This window comes from Corylus avellana, chromosome ca8, assembly GCF_901000735.1.
Source record: "Corylus avellana chromosome ca8, CavTom2PMs-1.0".
NCBI lineage: Eukaryota > Viridiplantae > Streptophyta > Magnoliopsida > Fagales > Betulaceae > Corylus > Corylus avellana.
The window spans coordinates 19,460,367-19,482,339 of NC_081548.1; the positions used below are offsets into that span (position 1 = coordinate 19,460,367).

At 33.0% G+C, this 21,973-nt stretch overlaps 2 protein-coding genes across 2 annotated transcripts; both read left to right on the plus strand.

Annotated features, from left to right (window-relative positions):
• The first annotated feature begins 4,075 nt into the window (after positions 1 to 4,075).
• On the plus strand, positions 4,076 to 7,655 carry LOC132190999 (protein RESTRICTED TEV MOVEMENT 3-like). The gene is made up of 7 exons (XM_059606022.1): positions 4,076 to 4,151; positions 5,348 to 5,456; positions 6,073 to 6,202; positions 6,494 to 6,663; positions 6,821 to 7,106; positions 7,200 to 7,366; positions 7,507 to 7,655. The coding sequence occupies exons 2-7, from the start codon at positions 5,414 to 5,416 to the stop codon at positions 7,653 to 7,655; spliced, it is 945 nt and encodes a 314-aa protein (XP_059462005.1). The 5' UTR covers positions 4,076 to 4,151; positions 5,348 to 5,413.
• A 2,322-nt stretch (positions 7,656 to 9,977) lies between these two features.
• On the plus strand, positions 9,978 to 13,689 carry LOC132191000 (uncharacterized). Its single transcript, XM_059606023.1, has 7 exons — positions 9,978 to 10,139; positions 10,811 to 10,949; positions 11,688 to 11,817; positions 11,911 to 12,063; positions 12,676 to 13,008; positions 13,102 to 13,268; positions 13,410 to 13,689. The coding sequence occupies exons 2-7, from the start codon at positions 10,901 to 10,903 to the stop codon at positions 13,610 to 13,612; spliced, it is 1,035 nt and encodes a 344-aa protein (XP_059462006.1). The 5' UTR covers positions 9,978 to 10,139; positions 10,811 to 10,900; the 3' UTR covers positions 13,613 to 13,689.
• Positions 13,690 to 21,973: the final 8,284 nt, after the last annotated feature.

Consider the following 21,973-nt stretch of genomic DNA (forward strand, 5'->3'; position numbering starts at 1 on the left):
GACGTGTTAAAATGTAAGACTTCAGAAAATTTTCTGACGTGCCAAAATTGACACGTCAAAAAATTCTGACGTGCTAAACAGTAACACGTTAGAAAAAAAAATTTTCCTGACACCTATGCTTCTGACATTCAACACACGTCAGAAGCGCCACGTCAGAAAGATTTTCTGACGTGTCAAACACCCTGACACGTCAGAAAACTCCAGTGAAAAAAAAATTATTTTTTTGTAGTGTGTTCAAGGTACCTTCACCCAAACTTAGTTTTTATAATATACTCTTCTTTCTTTTCTTTTCTTTTTTTCTAATCAATAGTATACTTTTTTACTTCATGAATATTATTAATATTAGACTTGAGCTTAATTTTAAAGATCTGCTTGCAATTTGTCCATCTGGATATACCTTACTAATATATTTATGTTGGGATTTGATATGTGAGTTTACAATTGCTTGTGAACCTCGACAACATCTCAGATGCAAATGGAAGAGTAAGACCCTTTCATAATTTGAAGACTGAATGGAGATAATTACTTTCTTATGATACTCTCAACGATCCTTCAAATGGCTATCTTGTGGATGACACGAGTCTTTGGGGTAGAAGTTTTTGTTATTATAGCTACTTGTAAAGGGGAGAGTTTGTAGCGCCCCAGAATTTTCAAAGCTATTTAAATAGATTATTTCGATAATGATATTATTTTAATATCCATTGTAGCCAAGGATTTTAATTCTTGGAAAATTTATGGTGTTTCAGAAAGTGGTAATTAAAGACTAGTAATTGGTGAAATAATAGGATAGTAAATGGTAGGAAGAATTGTATGGGTAGGTAGAATAGTCAATGGTAGGTATAAGGAGGGTAGAATTTTGCATAAGAATGTAGAATAGTCAATGGTAGATATAAGGAGGGTAGAATTTTGAATAAGAATGTAGAATAGTCAATGGTAGGTATAAGGAGAGTAGAATTTTGAAACAAGAAGGTAGAATAGTCAATGGTAGGTATACTAAATGGGTAGGTGGAATAGTAAAATGAGGGCATAATTGTAAATTGAAGGTAGAATAGTATTTGATTTTCTCATATAAATAGAGCTATTTTCCTTCACAATTTCACTACTCCTATCTCATCTCTTGCACATATTCTTCCTTCTTCCGCTTTTTACTCGGTCTTTCTTCTTTCTAGGAGTCTTTACTCTGAATAGAGAGAGAAAGGGCAAGACAAAGCGCTACAAGAAAGAAAGAACACAAGAGATAGCGGACTTTAGAAATTAAGTTTCAAAAGATATAGTAGTGGTGTTAGTCAGAATTGGAGCAAACTAGATTCATTCAGATCACTTTTAGCTTCAGTCCAGAGGTAAGTAAATTCACTACCTCTTCTAAAGTTACTTCATGTCATGCCATTTATTCATTCTTGTATCAAACTGTAAATGATTATTTTATTTACGTATTATGAAGTTATGTTGCATGCATGAAAGATTTCTAAATGAGAAAGTTTTTATTTCTTTAAACGCTTTCTAAGTACAACAAGTTTATATTTGAAAAGGTTTCCATTTTGAGAAAAGAAAGTTGAGAAATGATGATGATTATAAGAAAGAAAAATGATGATAAACCTTTCTACATGTTGTCCTAAGATGCATCAAAAGAAGTACAAAGAAAAGTACAAGAGATGAGATAAATGTTTATGAAATGAGGGCACATGTATGGAGAAGAGTATTTTTGGCCCCAAGATAAGTAAGAATGAGAAGAGTTCGGTACCGATATTCGGATGGAGGCGAAACCACTGAAGGAGGCTATGCCAGAAGGTGGTATTCCATCAACTAGACCGTTGAGTGCACCAAGAAATAGTTAATTGACGGTCGGACATGGCTGTGGCCACAGTTCAGTGTCATGGTCACAAGGACCCGCAACCCTCGTGCACAGGGGTAACAGTGTATATGGGCCCTATTATGAGAAAATGATACTATAATTTCAACGATGATATGCTATGATGATTTACAAAGATGATTTACAATGATGATTTATAATGATACATTATGATGATGATTTATAAAGATGATTTATAACGATGATCTATTACTAGATGAATAGTATGATTATGTTACGGGATATGCAACCGTACATACATATATTATTATGGCTAGAAGTATATTTATTTATGAAAACGATTTTCAAAACTGAGAACAAGGAGTAAAACTATTTATGGTTGTGGATTTTACTTGCTGGGCCCCCTTTGGGCTCATTCAGTTTTATTTCTTGTTTTCAGGTAGAAAGGACGTTGGAATAGGAGGCCGGAATGGGGGTGGGAATAATTATTAATTTTCAAAGTCTTTTCATATAAGCTATTGTAATAATATGATATTCCGCAACTAAAGTTTAATGTTTTCTAATTTTGCTTGTAATAAAATCTCTTGAAGGATGTTTTATACATCTATCGTATCTTTTAAAATTAAGTACTCTGATAGACCTTATAGATCTTTGCAAAAAAATTTTGTTGTAAAAGAAGAAAAGTGGCAAACTCAACCTTAACGGGCTGGGGATGTTACAGAGTTTGTCGATGGTAAATGAACCTCAACATGATTATTTCACTTGGAAGATTGACAAGTTTACTGACTTGAAAGATGAGGAATACTACTCTGAGCATTTCACTGTTAAAGGGCGAAGATGGTATGGTTGGCGTTTTTCTAACTCTTTTATATCAGTTTTGAATAGTTCACAACCTTTATGTTTATATCTTGGATATAGGAAGTTGAATCTCTATCCGAAGGGAAGTGGAACAGGATTAGGCACATGGTTGTCTCTCTATCTCATTCTAGATGGTTCAAAAAGTCTTCCTCATTACAGAAAAGTATACACAAAATACAAGCTACGTATAAGGGACCAAATCAATAGCAATCATCTTGAAAATACAGGTTTGTTCTCTTTGACTTCATAAAACTTTATAGGCTCTAAACCTTCATTTCTTTTTGACCGGGACAGAAGACAATTCTCCCCTGAAAATTTACGTGAAAAACGAATAGAAGAAAATCTAATAATATGACTAACTCTTACCTTACAGTTGAGTATTGGTTTTGTGGTACCAACATCGGTTATGGTCGCACCAAATTTTTGACACTAGGAGATCTCAGGGACGCATCAAAGGGCTACTTAGTTGGTGATGCTTTGTTCATTGAATGCAAAATTGATGTTATATCCGTTGTTGGAAATAGACCTATGTAAGGGTTATATATATAATGAATATAATGAATAAATTGGAGAAATATAATATTGTCTTTTTTACCTTATCAAATAACAGAGTTGCTTTATACCTAACTACTAGTTCATTTCCTTTTTATCATTTTATTTATGTTTATCCAAGATATTAAGTTTTATAATGTTTAAGATTACATGTTATACATCATTCTCTCCATTATCTTGCAGATATCTCTTTTTACAAATTTAATAAATATATCATTTGATTTGTGAATTCACGTAGGTTCCACACAAATTTGTTATAAATTTTTACTGCATTTAAGCCAAATCCCATCAAATTTTATAAAAGTGATAGAAGTAAATTTAATTCACACGGGCAATTACCTTCAAGCGCATTCATTCACAAATAAGCAAAAAAAAAAAAAAAAAGTGGCAAGAGCTAGTATGCATACCTCTCAAACTATCTCTTATTGTTAATGTCTCGTAAACTTTAATTTGCATCAATGTCTTTGAAATTATCAAAAAATGTTATTGTACTCCTAGGCTAATAAAATGATAAAAATGACCATAATTTTTTTAGTAAGATGAAAATAGCCTTATAAATTCTGTAAAAAAAGGTATAAAAGAAAAACCAGAAATATGATCCTGCCTTTTAAAAAAAAATTAGAATTTTAAATTATTTTTATTTTTATTATTCTTTGACAAATTTTAATAATTTGGAAAGGTATTGATGCAAATTAAAGTGTGAGGAGATATAATGAGAATCCCTTCTAGTTTGAGAGACGTGTGATTTTTTTTGAAGAAAACAAAAAGATTCGCCTTAGCCGTCAAGAAAGCCAAACGCATGCACTTCAAAAGCAAAAAGCTTTGGGCTCCTCTAAACAGAGTTACGCTGTGAGTCTTTAGTTGAGGAAGGTGAAGACCGAGGCTTTCAGGATCGGAGATTTCATCCAATTTCATCGCCGTTAAAGCTGAGGTTAAAAAATAAATAAATTATTATTTCATTCTTTTTGTTTTTTTCTTGTGCCTTTTTTGTGTTGTGTTTATGTACCATTCAGAAAAAATGAAAAATCATAGGCGTCACAGGTATTGAAAAAGTGATATATATATATTGACAAGTTAAAATAGAAAGCAAAAGTGGCATATCATCCAAAATGTTTCTCTAATTCTCCACCGACCTACCTTTGAAATTTCTTTTATTATCGGTTTAATTTCTCCTCTCCAAATCGTGTTATAAAGTGTTGTGGCTGGGGAAGAGTGTGTTTATGTTTATTTGAGGAGGGAGTTCATGTCTGGTTTAGCATGAGAGGCGGTAGTGTCGGTGTGTGGTAAATGGCCGAAAAGCCTTTCGACTGGCTCTAGTTGTGAAATGAATGGCAAGAGAGTTAATTAAGTCCATACGCCTCCTTTAGTTTGTGGAATGAGTATTTTGTTAAGAAAATGAATAGGTATTATTAGGAATAGAAGATGCTAGAATTGAATAATTGTTCCAATTTTTTTGTTTGGTAGCAACACATATTTCATAATTGAAATTCAACCAAAATTATTGAAAAAATAGTCATATGATTTCTAATTTTTCTAAAACTCAAATTCAAAAAAAAAAAAAAAAAGGGTTGAAGGTGTGAGGGTCTACTGTGGGCAGATGACTTTTTTTTACATGAAAAGTTACACATATCATAGAATAGATTTGACAAATTTCTTTCAACCCAATTTGAAGGAAAACTTTGTCCATATTAGAATAGATGAATTAAACGGATTTTGTTCTTTGAGGTGACTCGTTGAGATTTTAGCAAATTTTCCTATATCTAAGGATTGTGTGTGTTAGATCAAGTCTTTGATTATCTCATCTGAAAATTAATTGGCTTCCACTAAGAGAAGCCAAAGTTTTTTATGGCATTCGAAATCGCATATCACAAAACATGTTCTAAGAGCCTCTATGTGAGCAGACCAACACCGTTGTACGTACATCAATAGTGTACTTCAATCATTTTCTTCTTTCCCTTCCTCTTGAGTTGTGTGGCTGAATCCCTTGAGAGCTATTCACTAAGTAACAAAGTCAAAGTCGTTTAGGAAAAAAAATATATATATATATAACAGAAGTGACCATGCAGGAGAATGAAACGACCGTGGAGTAGCCCAGATATATTGAAACTCCTTCCTTAATGCATGCAGGGCCGTAGTTCTTTGAGCTTCCTCAGAATATCAGAAGCAGGAGAAAGAAGAGTTCAAAAGAAAGACATGGAAGTGGTACACCCTCTTTCGGCTGACAATGATGGAACTGGTATACTCTCTCTCTCTGATTTTTGGTGACTTGCTTTATGTTCTTAGTGTATTTATGAAAAAGCTGCTTGGTCGATTCTTCAATTCCTTGCATCTCAAACATGTATTTGAGTTAAAGTTTAGTAATGTTGAAAAATAAACTTAAAACCAGCATGATGGAGCAACTTAGTCAAGTACTCTAACTCTAAGCTGCATTTCAGTCATATCTATTATAAACTTTTATTTATTTCGTAGTATATTTTTGAAGAGGGTAACATTCAACTCCGGGCTAGCTATTCACAATCTACTTTAGGTCAATTATGTAAGGTAAATAGATATACTAAATTATGGGATTGAATACGCTATCCTAATACTTCTGTCAAAATTATTTCAAATACAATGGATAGAACCCAAAATTCCCCTCTTTAGAGGGAGAGAGCTACCAATTGGTTAAATAAATTAGGCAAATTAAGGTTTGATATAATAAATTTGGAAATTTAAGAACCACTCTACTGTCCAACCCAATGTCTTCTGATTGAATATATAACTATCAACAAAAAAAAGTTATCACAATAATTAGCTTCATATTTTTTTAATCTGATTATTTTTTTTCAAATATATATATATATATATATCAGGAATCATACAATCAACTAGAGATCTTCCACCAGCTCATTATACATTTCAAATCAAGAATTTCCCAAAACTGTTAGGGATGGAGGAGGAAAAATGTAACTCGGGCGAGTTTGAAGTTGGCGGCTACCAATGGTGCATCTTGAGGACTCTCTTTCAAATTGGGACCCCTTGAAGTTAGGTTGTCCGAATTTCATTGAACTAAGCAACCTAAGGAACGGGACTATGGGGTCCACTTACCTTGGGTAGGTTGGCTGACACCTTAGGCTGACTAGAGTAGGTGGGGTTCGTAGTCTCCTTTCATAGGCTCAGAAATTCAGGCAGTCTAATTTCAGGAAATTCCCATTCCCCCCTTCTCCTTTCAGTTTATTTTTCTTTCTTTTTTTTTGGATAAAAAAATATGAGCATTTTCATTTCTATGTCTAGGAGATTGGTACTTTACCCAAATGGGAAAAACAATAGCAATGTGAACGGTCATATCTCTCTATACTTGGCAATAGTAGCTACCAATGACCTTCCACTTGGGTGGGAGGTTAACGTGCACATAAGATTCTTTGTGTTTGATCAAATCCAAGACAAGTATATGAGTATTCAAGGTACCTTCGCCAAAAACTAATTAGTTTCATATTGTACTCAATCTTAGAGTACTTGAGCTTAAGTTTAATGCTTCGCTTGCAGTTTGTCCATCGCTAATATATTTATGTTGGGATTTGATATGTAACTTTACAATTGCCTGTTAACCTAACAACTTAGATGCGAGTGGGAAGGTAAGACGCTTCCATAAATTGAAGACCCAATGGGGATTCGATCAATTGCTTTCCCATGATACTCTCAATGATTCATCAAATGGTTATCTTGTTGACGACACTTGTGTCTTTGGGGTGGAAGTTTTTGTTATTAAATGTATGGGTAAAGGGGAGAGTTTGTCAATAATAAATGAACCTCAGAGTAACTATTTCACTTGGAGGATTGACAACTATACGGACATGAAAGCTGAAGTTCATTACTCTGAGCATTTCACTGTTGAAGGGCGAAGATGGTATGATTGGAGTTTTGCTCTTCTATATCAATCTTAAATAACTTTACTTATTATGTTTGTTCACAACCTTTTATCTTTATATTTTGTATACAGGAAGTTGAGACTCTATCCGAAAGGATATGGAACAGGAGCAGGCACATACTTGTCACTTTATCTCGCCTTAGGTGATTCAGAAACTCTTCCTCCCAACAAAAAATTGTGTGCAAAATACAAGCTGCGAATAAGGGACCAAATCCATGGCAATCACCATGAAGAGACAGGTCTGTTCTCTTGATTTTTAGAAAAATATGCTCTAAACCTTCATTTCTTTTCCACCTGAACAGAAGAAAATTCTCCTGAAAAGTTACACGAAAAACCAATCTAAGAAAATCTCATAATATAATCAACTTTTACCTTACAGTTGACCACTGGTTCTCTGATCCTCGCATCGGTAATGGTCTCCACGAGTTTTTGTCATTGAGAGATCTCAAGGACGCATCAAAGGGCTACTTGGTGCGTGATGGTTTGTTCATTGAATGTAAAATTTATGCCATATCCATTCCTTTTTAATGAAGGATTTCTCCTCAAATTAACACTATGTTTAAATTGGAGAAGCATTGTCTCATTGAATTGTAACAATAATAGATTGCCAGTTCTGTCTTCTCCTTTTTCTTTTCTTCAAAAGGGTATGTTAAACTTTTGTTATATTTCATAAACACATGCGTGATCATATGGTAATTTGTCTATATTATTTAATTAGGATTAATAAAGTAAAATCAAAGAAAAAGGTCTATAAGTTTCGACCAAAAGAAACTGTTTCTAAAACTAAAATTGTGATTGAAAGCTTTCATATCTTGATTAGATTTCTTTTCTTTTCTTTTTTAATTTTTTTTTTAAAAAAAATTTTATGATATGATGCATGCAAAATTAACTTAGATTTAATCTATAATTTTTTTAAAGAAAGCAAGAAAATGTTGTTTTCGTAGAAGTACATTTGTTTTGAAATTTTTATGAAATGATACATGCAAAATTAACTTAAATTTAATTTAACAAGAAAGATTGTTTTCATATACTCGATTTAAAGTTAAACCTGAGCTTTACATGAACTTAATATAGATTTAATCTAAAAAGTAGAAATAATTAAGTTTCTTTAGACATAAAGAGCATAGCATCTTGGGCCAAAATTTGGGTTTCCTCTTAGGAGTTTAAGCCTAGTGTTAAGAAATTCAAAACCTTCTCCCGTAGTCCTTTCTTCCTTATTATTCAATTAGGTAAAAAAAACAACTAAAAGGCCATAGGAAGTGTCCTTAGGGTTTTGGGCCATAATTGGGGGGTTTTGGGCCTAATGAGAAGCTATTTGAATAATTAAAAAAAAAAAATTCAAATTATTTATTAAAAAATTAATTATTACTTTATTATATATATTGTGAGTGTTTTAGTAATCTTGGTACAATTCTAATGAAACTAAATATGTTATCACCAAACTAGAAAATAAGATTAATTATTTTATTCCACATTTTCTCATCACAATAATAACTATTCATTTTTCTAATATAATAATTATTTCACGTAACAAAGGAGACATAAATGTTTTCATTCTGAATTGCACCTTTAATTAATCAGGTGCAATATATATATGGGATTTAATTAGCTTCTCAATTTGAAATTACGCTGCAAAAGTCTAATTCATAAGAATTTCAAAAATAACAAAAGTAAAAGAAATTCACATGGGCAATTACCATCGAGCCCACTTATTCACAAACACGATAAAGAAAAGGACATAATTTTTCTTAGCCCATTCATTTACAATGCTCTACTAAAAAAGCAAAAGAAAAATCAATCAATGTGTTTATTATTGCGATTTCGTTAAAAATAATAATAATAATAATAAATTGTAAAAAATAAGTTATTTGAGATTGTATTTTTACAAAATTGTGATTTAAAAACGTAAAAAATCTGCATTTTCAAATTTCAGGTAAAAATATGTTCACATAATTTTAAAAGGTTAAACTGTAATTTTAAAGGTAAAATTCTAATTTTGTCAGATGCTTAACTAAGTTTTCAAATTGTTATTTTTAAATCATAAGCCAAATAAACCCTAAATGACATGAGCCCTAATTATAAATTGGTGTGAAGAGGAGTGTTAGGGTTTATTTGAATTTGCGATTTAAAAATAACGATTTTAAAATGTATAATTTAAATATTTAGGAAAAATTTCACTTTGGCCCTTTGAACTTTCACCCGATTTTACAAACTCCTCCTAAACTTACAAATCTCTCATTTTGGACCCCTGAACTTTCAATTACTCTCAATTAAAACCTTTTCGTTAATTTTAACTGTTAAAGATACAAAAAAAGACCAAAATGTCCTTAATTTTTTTTTTTTTTTATATAAATAAAAAAAGTTTTGAAAGTTAAAATTATATACAAAAGTCAAGGGCATAAACGTCATGTAACGTTTAAAATCTGATGGAGGGGTCCACATTGAGAGTAATTAAAAATTTAAGGGTCCAAAATGAGAGATTTGAAAGTTCATAGGAGATTTGTAAAATCGAGTGGAAGTTCAGGGGTCAAAGTGAAGTTTCCCCAAATATTTAATTTTTAAAAACGTAGTTATAAGATTTGGCAAAAAATAGTTTGACCTTTAAAATGATAGTTTAGCCTTTAAAATTATAGGTTTTAAAAAATGTACCTCTTTATAGTAATTTGAAAACCTAAAAATTTGCGTTTAAAAATCACAATTTTTAAAAACCCAATCCCATTTATTTTTTATAATTTAGCTTAAAATCATAAAATCACAATGCCAAACCTAACTATTTTTCCTTGAGCCAAACGCACTTCAAAAGCAAAAAAAAATATCTCACTCTCACTTCGAAAGTAAAGCGAGCAACGCTAGCTGTGAGCCTGTGAGGCTTTGCCGGAAAAGGATGGTGAAGATTGAGGCTTTCAGGATCGGGGATCTAACCGGAGGTGGCACTCTGAAGTCTGAATGAACCCCCAGACTTGGCGTCCGTACTGATTAGCTTCATCCAATTTCATCGCCGTTAATGCTGAGGTAAATTTCTTTTTTCTTTTTTTTTCCTTTTGCTTTTTTCGTGTTGTGTTTATGTACCATTCAGAAAACATAGGCGTCACAGGTCTTGAAAAAGTGATATATATAACTTGTTGTATTTCTTTGACAAGTTAAAATGGTAAGCAAAAGTCGATAAATAAAAAAATAATAATTCCAACGAAATTCGGCATATAATCCAAACTGTTTCTCTAATTCTCTACCCACCCCCATCTGAAATTCCTTTGATACTTGGTTTAATTTCTCCTCTCCATTAATGCGAATCGTGTTGAAGTAAGGCCTCTAAAAGTGTTAGTCGAAGCGAGAATCAAAGGGGCTAGTAATTTTTGGGTGGTGATGTGATATACATCCCCAGAGAGCTATTAACTATTCTGTAATTTGTTTGGGATTGTAATTTCAAAGCAAACAATTTAAAAATAATAATTTTAAAACATGAGATTTTAAAAACATAATTAAGCGTTTACTATAATCACAGCTTACAAATTTTTTTACATCACGCTCATGCTTTTAGTATACGAAATCGCAATGCCAAACTCAATCGGAAGAAGTCATTTAGTAAAAAAAAAAAAAAAAAAAATTAACAAAAGTGTCCATGCAGAAGGAAACGGCCATGGAGTACCCATGATATATTAAAACTCCTTTGTTAATGCATGCAGGGTTATAGCCCTTTGAGCTTCTTCAAAATATCAGAAGCAGTTCTCCCTTACATAGGACCACTAGCAGAAAGAAGAGTTCAAAAGAAAGACATGGAAGATAAAACTTGCTATCCTCTCCCTGCTGACAATGATGAAACTGGTATACTCTCTCTCTCTCTCTCTTGTTCGCTCTCTGATTTTTGGTGACTTTGTTTTATGTTATTTAGTATTAATTGTCAAAAAGTATCGAAAGTAGTTGCATTTGCTCAATCTGCGTCAGATTCTGATGCTGCGACTTGGACACGTTTGGAGTTGGCATTGGACTGAATCTGATCCACCAACAGATTTTCTTGCTTACATCTCAACCATGCATTTGAGTTAAAATTTAGTAATGTTGAAAAATGAACTTAAAAACCAGCTTGATGGAATACTTTGTGAAGTACTCCAAGCTGCAATTAATTCAGTCATATCTAATTTGAAGTTTTATTTATTTCATAGTATATTTTTGAAGAGGGTAACATTCAACTCTAGGCTAGCTATCAACAATCTACTCTAGGTCAATGTTGTACGGTAAATAGATGTACTAAATTATGGGATTGAATACGCTATCCTAATACTTCTGTCAAGACTCAAAACTATTTCAACTGTAATGAATTGAACCCAAAACTCCCCTCCGTAGAGGGGGGAAGCTACCAATTGGTTTAAATAAATTAGCAAAAGGTTTGATATAACAGATTTGGAACTTAAAAACCACTCAACTGTCCAACCCAATGACCTATATGATTGAATATATAACTATTAACAAAAAAAGTATCACAATAATTAGCTTTATATTTATTGAATCTGTCTTTTTTTTTTATTATTATTATTTATTTTTTTTATTTTTTTTTTATCTCAGGAATTGTACAATCAACTAGAGATCTCCCACCAGCTCATTATACATTTCAAGTCAAGAATTTCTCATTACTGTTAGGGATGGAGGAGGAAAAATGTTACTCAGGCCAGTTTGAAGTTGGCGGCTATCAATGGTGCATCTTCAGGACTCTCCTTCTCCTTATAGCTACTGGTTTCTTTTTCTTCTTTTAATAAAAAAATATGAGCATTTTTGTTTCCATCTTTAGGAGATTGGTACTCTACCCAAATGGGAAAAAAATTAGCAATGGGAACGGTCACATCTCGCTATACTTGGCAATAGCAGCTACCGATGGCCTTCCACTTGGCTGGGAGGTTAATGCGAACATAAGATTCTTTGTGTTTGATCAAATCCGAGACAAGTAACTGAGTATTCAAGGTACCTTTGCCCAAAATTTAGATTTTATAGTGTACTCTTTTAATGCGAGAATATTAGATTTGAGCTTAAGTTTAAAGCTTTGCTTGCCAATTTGGCCATCAGGATGTACCTCGATAATATGTTTATTGGGATTTGATATGTGACTTTACAATTACTTTTAAACCTCAACAACTCAGATGCAAATGGGAGAGTAAGACGCTTCCATAACTTGAAGACTGAATGGGGAATCGCTCAATTGCTTTCCCATGACACTCTCAATGATTCATCAAATGGTTATCTTCTTGATGACACTTGTGCCTTTGGGGTGGAAGTTTTTGTTATTGAAGGTACTGGTAGAGGGGAAAGTTTGTCAATGACAAATGAATCTCAACATAATTATTTCACTTGGAGGATTGACAACTTTACTGACTTGAAAGATGAATTTTATATCTCTGAGCATTTCACCCCGAAGGCACAAGTGTGAACGGTCATATCTCTGAGCATTTTATATCTCTGAGTATTCACGGTACCTTAGCCAAAAACTTAGTTTCATATTGTACTCAATCTTAGACTTGAACTTTAAGTTTAAAGCTTCGCTTGCAATTTGTCCATCTAGATATATCTCGCTAATATATTTACAATTGCTTGTGAACCTCAACAACTTAGATGCGAGTGGGAGGGTAAGACGCTTCCATAAATTGAAGACTGAATGGGGATTCGATCAGTTGCTTTCTCATGATGCTCTCGATGATTCATCAAATGGTTATCTTGTTGACGACACTTGTGCCTTGAGAGCGGAAGTTTTTGTTATTAAATGTAGTGGCAAAGGGGAGACTTTGTCAATGATAAATGAACATCAAAGTAATATTTTCACTTGGAGGATTGACAACTATACGAACATGAAAGATGAACTATACTCTGGGCATTTCACTATTGAAGGGCGAAGATGGTAATTGACGTTTTGTTCTTCTATGTCAATCTCAAATAACTTTACTTTTTCTGATATAGTTCACAGCCTTTTATCTTTATATTTTGGATACAGGAAGTTGAGACTCAATCCGAAGGGATATGGAACAGGAGCAGGCACATGCTTGTCTCTTTATCTTTACTTACGTGATTCAGAAACTATTCCTCCCAACAAAAAATTGTGTGCAAAATACAAGTTGCGAGTAAGGGACCAAATCCATGGCAATCACCATGAAAAGACAGGTTTGTTCTTTTGATTTTCACAAAAAATATGCTCTAAGCCTTCATTTCTTTTTGACCTGAACAGAAGAAAATTTTCCTGAAAAGTTACACGAAAAACCAATCTAAAAAAATCTAATAATATGACCAATTCTTACCTTACAGTTGACAGCTGGTTCCCTGATCGCACCATCGGTTATGGTGTCCACGAGTTTTTGCCATTGAGAGATCTTCGGGACGAATCAAAGGGCTACTTGGTATGTGATGGTTTGTTCATTGAATGCAAAATCGATGCCATTTCCGTTTTTTTTTTTAAAGGATTTCTCCTCAAATTAACACTATGTTTAAATTGGAGAAGCATTGTCTAATTGAATGGTAATTGTTAACAATAATAGATTGCCAATTCTGTCCTCTTCTTTTTCTTTTCTTCAGATGGGTATGTAAAAGTTTTCTATTTGCATGTCCTCAAAGTTTAATTATGTTCAATCCATTGCACTGGTTAATTGGCATAATATATATATATATATATATATCCTGTATTTTTGTGCTATGAATTAGTACTTCTGGGTAAGTATTTCTTTAAAAAAAGGATTATTAATTTTTTTGGTACCTCGGTTTACACGTTTTTATTTTTTTTCCTATTAAGTTTTAAAATGTGATAAATCTAGTATTTACATATGGGAAAAGACAGAATCACTACCTCTGTTAGGTTCAGTCAGTCCCAACTAACGGAAGCCCACGTCATCTCCATTAATATCGCCACATGTGTCCTAAAATTAAAAATAATTAAAAATAATAATAACAAAAAATGAAAATTTGAGGTCCTTGTTTTCTCTCTGCATGAAAATCACACAACCGGCTATGATTCCAATTCACTGGCCAGTCTCTACCTGAACCAAAAACGGAGAGGAAGAAATTGAGAGAAGACAAAAAGCAATCTCTCACTATCTCACTTATATTAATTTCATTGTTTTACTAGTTATTGTTAGCTGTAACTCGAAGAATTTTATTTTCTTAAGAGATGATTTGTGTTGGAAGTGAATTTAGTAGGAAAAAAATGCTGGATCTTAATCTGAGCGTGGGTTCAGCGAATTTGGGCCTGAATTCAAAGGGAACGGTGACGGAGAAGCTTTGACACTTCTATGGAAGCCCAAAGAAGAGCTCCAGAAGCTTCAATTCCTCCACAGTCAGCGCCGGCGACGAGGACTCCACCGCCAAACACAAAAGCAAAAAAGAGGAAGATATTTAGATCTAGAGCTGGGACTTAGAAGATGGACATCCTCTTCGCCCAAATCCAAAAAAGACTTCAAAATTAAAAAATAAATAAATAAATAAACAAAAAATTTACTGTGAATCACAAGGACAAGACATTTTGCTTTGTATTTAGTTTATAGAAATTTTTCCAGATCTGAAGATTACTGTAAGCCTTCGATTTTCTCGGCGACAACTTCGGTTTTGATTTAGATTTGTTTTGATTCTGCGTTGAATGCGGTTTTGATTCTGCATGGAAGTCGTGGTAGACAATGAAGGTGATGGAGCCGACGGCGAGTAGAGAGAAGGCGCAGATGAAGAGGGAGTAGAGGAGAGAAAGGAGTTCATTGTTGGAGAAGATGGGTTCTTGTTGATGATGGTGGGTATGGAAATCAAAAGGGTGGGCACGAAGGAGGACTTGGGTGTTTTTGGGGAAAGGATCGGTGAGGAGGTGGAGGGCTGGGTAGACGACAAGGGAGAAGGAGAAAGGAAGTAGGAAGAGTACCGGGAGCGCCTTTTCTTTTTTTTTTCTTTTTTTTTTTTTGGTTTAGTTTTTTTATATTATTTATTATTATTATTATTATTATTTTAATTTTTAGGACACGTGGCGTATTATGGGAGTGACACGTGGAAATTTCGTTAATGAGACTAACAAAAATTAATGAAGCTATTGATTTTGTCTTTGACTCTTTTCCGATAGGTGAGGTATCTGATTTGTCACATCTTAAAACTTAGGAGAAAAAAAATAAAAACGTGTAAACCGAGGTACCAAAAAAGTTTTTAACCCTTAAAAAAATAGATTGGCCGAACTCCCCAAAGCTTCGAAGAGATAAGAGACTTTCATAAAACTTTGGTTTTATTTAATAAACACAAATATGTGATCATAGTGTTATTTGTCTATATTATTTAATTAGGATTAATAAAGAAGCAAAAATCAAAGAAAAAGCCCTATAAATTTCGACCAAAAGAAACTTTTTGTTTCTAAAACTAAAATTTTGATTGAAAGCTTTCATATCTTGATTAGATTTTTTTTAAAAAAAATTATTTATTTATTTATTTATGATATGATACATGCAAATAAACTTAGATTTAATCTAGATTTGTTTTTTTTATAAAAAATAAAAATAAAAATAAATAAATAAACGTAAAAAATATTTGTTTTCATAGAAGGATTTTGTTTCTAAAAAAAAATTGATTTTCATAGACTATTTAAAGTTAAATTTAAGCGCTTTCATATATTGATTAGATTTGAATTTTTGATGAAATGATACATGCAAAATTAACTTAGATTTAATTTAACAAGAAAATATTGTTTTCATAGAAATATCTATGCATGAGATTTTCGACCAAGAAGGATTTTGTTTCTAAATAAAATGATTTTTATATACTCAATTTAAAGTTAAACATGAGCTTTACTTGAACTTAATATAGATTTAATCTTTAGAGTAGAAAGAATTAAGTTTCTTTAGACATAAAGAGCTAGCATAGAATTTTGGGCCTAAATTTGGGTTTCCTCTTAGGGGTTTAAGCTTAGTGTTAAGAAATTCAAAACCTAAAAGGCAATAGGAAGTGTCCTTAGGGTTTTGGGCCTAATGGGAAGTTATTTGAACCAAAAAAATTTGCATTTTATTTTTTATTTTTATAAATTAATTACTACTTGATTATAAATATTTTGAAGTAATATGTTATCAACAAACTAAGAAATAAGATTAGCTATTCTATTCAACATTTTTTCATCCTAATAATAGCTATTCATTTTTCTAATATGTTGAAGAGACAATTATCTCACTTGCAAACATATTTGGGCGGGATTAAATATATGACGGGGTTACGTAATGTTGTAATAATCGTTGATCAGCAAGAAGAATATACGGCTTTTCAGGAATGTATCATTTTGGGAATTCCAACAATTTGTTTAATTGATACAAATTGTGACCCTGTTTAATCGATACAAATTGTGACCCCGATGTCGCAGATATTTCGATTCCAACAAATGATGACGCCATAGCTTCAATCCGATTAATTCTTAACAAATTAGTATTTGCAATTTGTGAGGGTCGTTCTTGCTATACGAAATAAGTGATTAATAATAAGATATAAGATAAATAAATTATTTGGAGAAGTCCATAGATTTATGAAATCGGTTATCATTCCTTAATCGCACAAAAGAGATACACTAATAGGGCTATTATGTGATTAGTTAATATACAAAATATATAATTCAAGTAGGCAAGTTGAAAAATAGATGGTTGAATCAAAATAATTCTTTTGAAGTTCTATTTCCTTTAGAGGGCAATATGAATGTTCTATTATGTTCTATCAACACACTACTAAAAGGGTTGTACGATATATCTAGTGTGGAAGTTGGCCAACATTTCTATTGGCAAATAGGAGGCTTTCAAGTCCATGCCTAAGTACTTATTACTTCTTGGGTTGTAATTGCTCTCTTATTAGGTTCATCCATTATAGCTGTTCGTAATCCACAAATGATTCCTACTGACATTCAGAATTTCTTCGAATATGTCCTTGAATTCATTCGAGACGTGAGCAAAACTCAGATTGGAGAAGAATATGGTCCATGGGTTTCCTTTATTGGAATTTTGTTTCTATTTATTTTTGTTTCGAATTGGTCAGGTGCTCTTTTACCTTGGAAAATCATACAGTTACCTCATGGGAAATTAACCGCTGATGCAGCGTAGGATTATGATGAACAAAAAAAACAGCAAGTAGAAGGGATAAATATTTCTAAGATTGTGAGACTATCACAAGAATCTAAGAAATCTTCTTGACAAAAGCTAGATACTCTCTAGGTTTTGAAGGAACACAAAGAAGAAACTCAACTCTGAGTAATTCTTATTAAACAAAACTTAATAATAATCATAAACTGAATTGTTAAAAGCTATAAGCATATATTAGCCCAAGACTCATAGCCCTAAAATAACAATGAAATAAAGTTGGTTTAAAAGTCTATAAAATAAGACTAAACCAAATAGAAGACTAACAAAGAACCTAATTCAAAATGAAAGACTAAAAAATAAGATTGAATAACAAACTAAAAAAGAAACCTAATTTAAACAAAAGACTGAAATGTAAAATAGAATAAGATAAGATAAGCTGTTCTAAACTATATATGCATCATTCTCCCCACGTTGGAGAGAATTCGTCCTCGAATTCAACTGGTTCTTTCCACGGTCCTTCGGATGCCCAATCAACTCATTCCACTCGCCGTGCCCAATCAACTCATTCCACTCGCCGTTCCTCAAGATCAAGACGAAGTAACATTCCACAATAAGCGTGACAATTCTCATCATCGAAGTACCCTGATGTTTGTCATGAAATTCCCACACACACCTTTGCTGTGTAGACTTGTCATGCTTCTCTCATGCTTTGCTCTTCCCACAAGCCATAAGAATCCCCAAAGAACTCATAAAGACCCTTTCAATCTTTGATAGAAAAGTCTTCTCTACCATATAGTTCTCATCACAATTTTGGTTAGAATAATTTGAGAAAATAGCATCTATCCCAATGAAATCAACATAGTCAATTGGCTTAACACTAAAATCAAAGATTTTATCTTCAAGGCTCTTATTAGGTACATGATATTTAGAATTGTCATCAAAAAGTGCAAAACTATCCGAAAGATTTACCTCTTTCAAGGGTTCCTCTTCTTCATAAAAAATTGCAAAATTATCCGAAAGATTTACCTCTTCCAAGGGTTCCTCTTCTTTGTGTTCCTTCTCCCTTCCACGAGCCATGAAAGTACTCAAGAATGGGTTAGCCGTTGTTTCACTCATGAGCATATAATTGTCCTCATCCGTATAAAACTCATCACAATCATTGCTATGAGAATCGGATAAGATATTGTTTACACCAAGAAAATCAATATAACCTAATTCTTCATCACTAAATTAGGTAATTCACTTGGAAGGTCTTCGTCAACCTCTTCATAATCGGCGATGCCATCCTCTTCATAATTGGTGATGACTTCCGTGGGCCCTTCCTCTTCCAATTGGCCATCTTCTTCTGGATAGATACTATCAAACATGGAAAAAAAAACCCATCTTTTTCGTGCTCCTCCGTGGGTCTTTCCTCTTCCCATGAGTCATCTTCTTCGGGCTCCTCATCATAGGTTGGTGGTGAATCCCAATCCCAATCCCCAAATCCTTGCGAAGGATCTTTAACATCTTCATATTTGAATTCTTCATCAATGAACTCGTATTCCTGAAACTCTTCATCCACATATTCTCATTCCTCCTCCACAAAATATGGATTTGGTTGATGGATTTGAGGCTTGCAAATAATGGTCAAGTTGGCTTGTCACAGCATCTCCGTCTCAATTCGTGCTCTCCGTTTTTTAGAATGCGCCCTATGACCTACAACCACATTATCCACATCCACAAAAGCGTGGATTCATTCAATGTGACGAACTTTAGGGCTACCCCGGTTGTCAATTCAGGTTGTGAAGATCTCTATCTCTTTTCGTAGTATTTCCACCTCCTCCACCAGGTGTTTCCAACGAATCGCTGCTTGATTCGCCTTTAATTTTTTCCGCAGCATCTTCGCCTCATCCACCAGAAGTTGTCACTGCTCCTCCATGCGTGTTTCACCGAATGCTTCCTTACGTTCATACATGTCCTCCCGATTTGCAAAGTGGTTGCCCCTTCTTCTTGTGTTTGGAGGTGCCATGGAAAGAAAACTGGAGTTCTAATACCAACTGATGCAGCGTAGAATTGTGGTGAACAAGAAAAACAGCAAGTAGAAGGGATAAATATTCCTAAGATTGTGAGACTATCACAATAATCTAAGAAATCTTCTTGGCAAAAGCTAGATACTCTCTAGGTTTTGAAGGAACACAAAGAAGAAACTCAACTCTAAGTAATTCTTATTAAACAAAACTCAATAATAATCATAAATTGAATTGTTAAAGGCTATAAGCATATATTTATAGCCCAAGACTCCTAGCCCTAAAATAACAATGAAATAAAGTTGGTTTAAAAGTCTATGAAAGAAGACTAAACCAAATAGAAGACTAACAAAGAACCTAATTCAAAATGAAAGACTAAAAGATAAGATTGAATAACAAACTAACAAAGAAACCTAGTTTAAACAAAAGACTGAAATGTAAAATATAATAAGATAAGATAAGCTGTTCTAAACTATATCTGCATCAGCCGCACCTACAAATGATATAAATACTACCGTTTAACTTTACTCACGTCATTAGCATATTTCCATGCGGGTCTTACCAAAAAAGGATTAGGTTATTTCGTTCTGACCATCTGTCAGAGAAAAAAGAACAAATGGATCTTGTAGGATTCCTAAGAAATTCCTCGATTTCTTCCGGAAGATAGCCGGGACATTGAGAAATATCCAAAAAGGCATTTAGAGAATCAGTCTGATTTTATCTCTGTTCGTTCTGTTTGAAGAAAGGAAGGATCCCAAAGAATCGATCTTTCTTTTAGTTGTTGAATCTCTCGTTGATTGATCAATGTGTGATATTCCAAATCCTTATTACTAATGGAATCGAAATGATCTCTGGATTGATCAGAAGATCCTTTCAATTGGCTAGAATCCGTTAATTGAACGAAACTAGATCTTGTGAAATCATATTGAATATTTGACGATACATTTTGTACCTTGTTAAAAAACCGATCCTTGTTTACCAACCACACATTGTCTAACCAAATCCAATTCTCTCTTGATATGTTCCTCAAAAAATCCGATTCGTGTGGATTCTTCCCCCAACTAAAGAAGAGATCTTGACGGAATTGCCACATATGAAATTGAGCACAATTTTGCAAAGAAATAGCTCACTTGTTTCTCGAGAAGAGATGGGAAACATGCTCAATATCATTTGATTGAATAGTTGACCCAGCTACTTCAATTGGTATTTTTTCACGAAAAGCAAACATGAGATAACAAATCCAATCCCACTAAGATTTCGAATAGTTGTTCCGAATTCAAGTTGATTATGTTTCGCCTCTTCTCCGGAGAAAGACGATCAAACAATTCCCAATCATGGGCCTTGCAGATCGGATCATCAATATAATATACAAAAAGAAACTCCAGATATTTGATATCTTTCTCTTTGAATGAGAACAATTGAGAAAATTGGGAAGATTAATATTATTAACTAACCTTTGAAAAGTATTTGAATGGTGCTGAGATCAACTTACTACAAGTTGGAGAAATAATTTCATTTGATAGAAGAAGGGATCAGTTAACAGTGTGAGAATGTGTTAAGTTTAGTAAAAAAAAGATACATGTCAATCTTTTAAACTGATAGAAGGAAATTTCCTCTAACCCAAGTCCCAATAACATGGAGCTGTTGCAAAGTAAACCACAAGAAGCTAATTAGTTGATTATTTTTATCGAAAGAATATGAACCAGTTTTTTTTGTTAAAGAAAGCCCTTCATAAGCTTTGCAGAGTTTTTCTTATATATATATATTAATTTGATTATCAAAATTTTATGATTGGATATTTTGAGGCCTAAATAATTAAATTTTTTTTTTCAAAATGGTTCTAAATTGTCAGTAATAATAAATTGCACCAAAAAAAGGTCACAACATAAAAGGGTGGTTGTTTTGGTTTAGAATATTCGACTGAATCAAATCTTAAAAATCGTTTGATTAAATTTTATTTTTATTTTTTTGGTTAAATACTTCATACCCCACTAGGGTTTCCCAACTTTATTTTTTCCCCCCTGTGATTTCATTTTTATCACAGGAGGTCCCTGTGGTTTTGATAAGTGATCAAATTAGTTTATCTGTTAGTTGACCGTTAGAACTGACACGTGGACCAATCCTACATTGACACGTGGCACATATTTAATTAATTAATTTTTTTTTTAAAATTTTTTTAAAAAAAGGGAAAAAATTGGGGGTGGCTCAGCCATTTGGGGGTGGCCAAGCCACCCCCATGGCCAAAGGGGGTGGCCGAGCCACCCCTAAATGGCCAAGCCACCCCTAATTTTTTCCGTTTCTTTTTTTTTTTAAATACATTTTTTTTAATTAAAAAAAAATTAAATATGTGCCACGTGTCGACGTCTGATTGGTCCACGTGTCAGTCCTAACAGTCAACTAACGGATGGACTAATTTGGTCACTTATCAAAACCACAGGGACCTCCTTTGATAAAAATGAAACCACAGGAGGAAAAAAATAAAGTTGAAAAACCTTAAGGGGGTATAGAGTATTTAACCCTTTTTTTTTTCTTCTTATTTCTCTACCATTCTTCAAATGTTTCACCTTGGTGGCCGCAATATGTAAATGCCTCCAATCCCATAATACGAGGAGGATTGATGATTTTTAAAATACTATTTGATTAACTTAAGGATATATAAGATAATTAACATAAAAAATTAGATTAGAATTGACAATCAAATAAGTAATTGACTGTAGTAGAAAAATCCCAAATTATTTATACATATTTATCGATTTCACATGGATTATTAAAGGAACTCTGTTGATTCCAGACT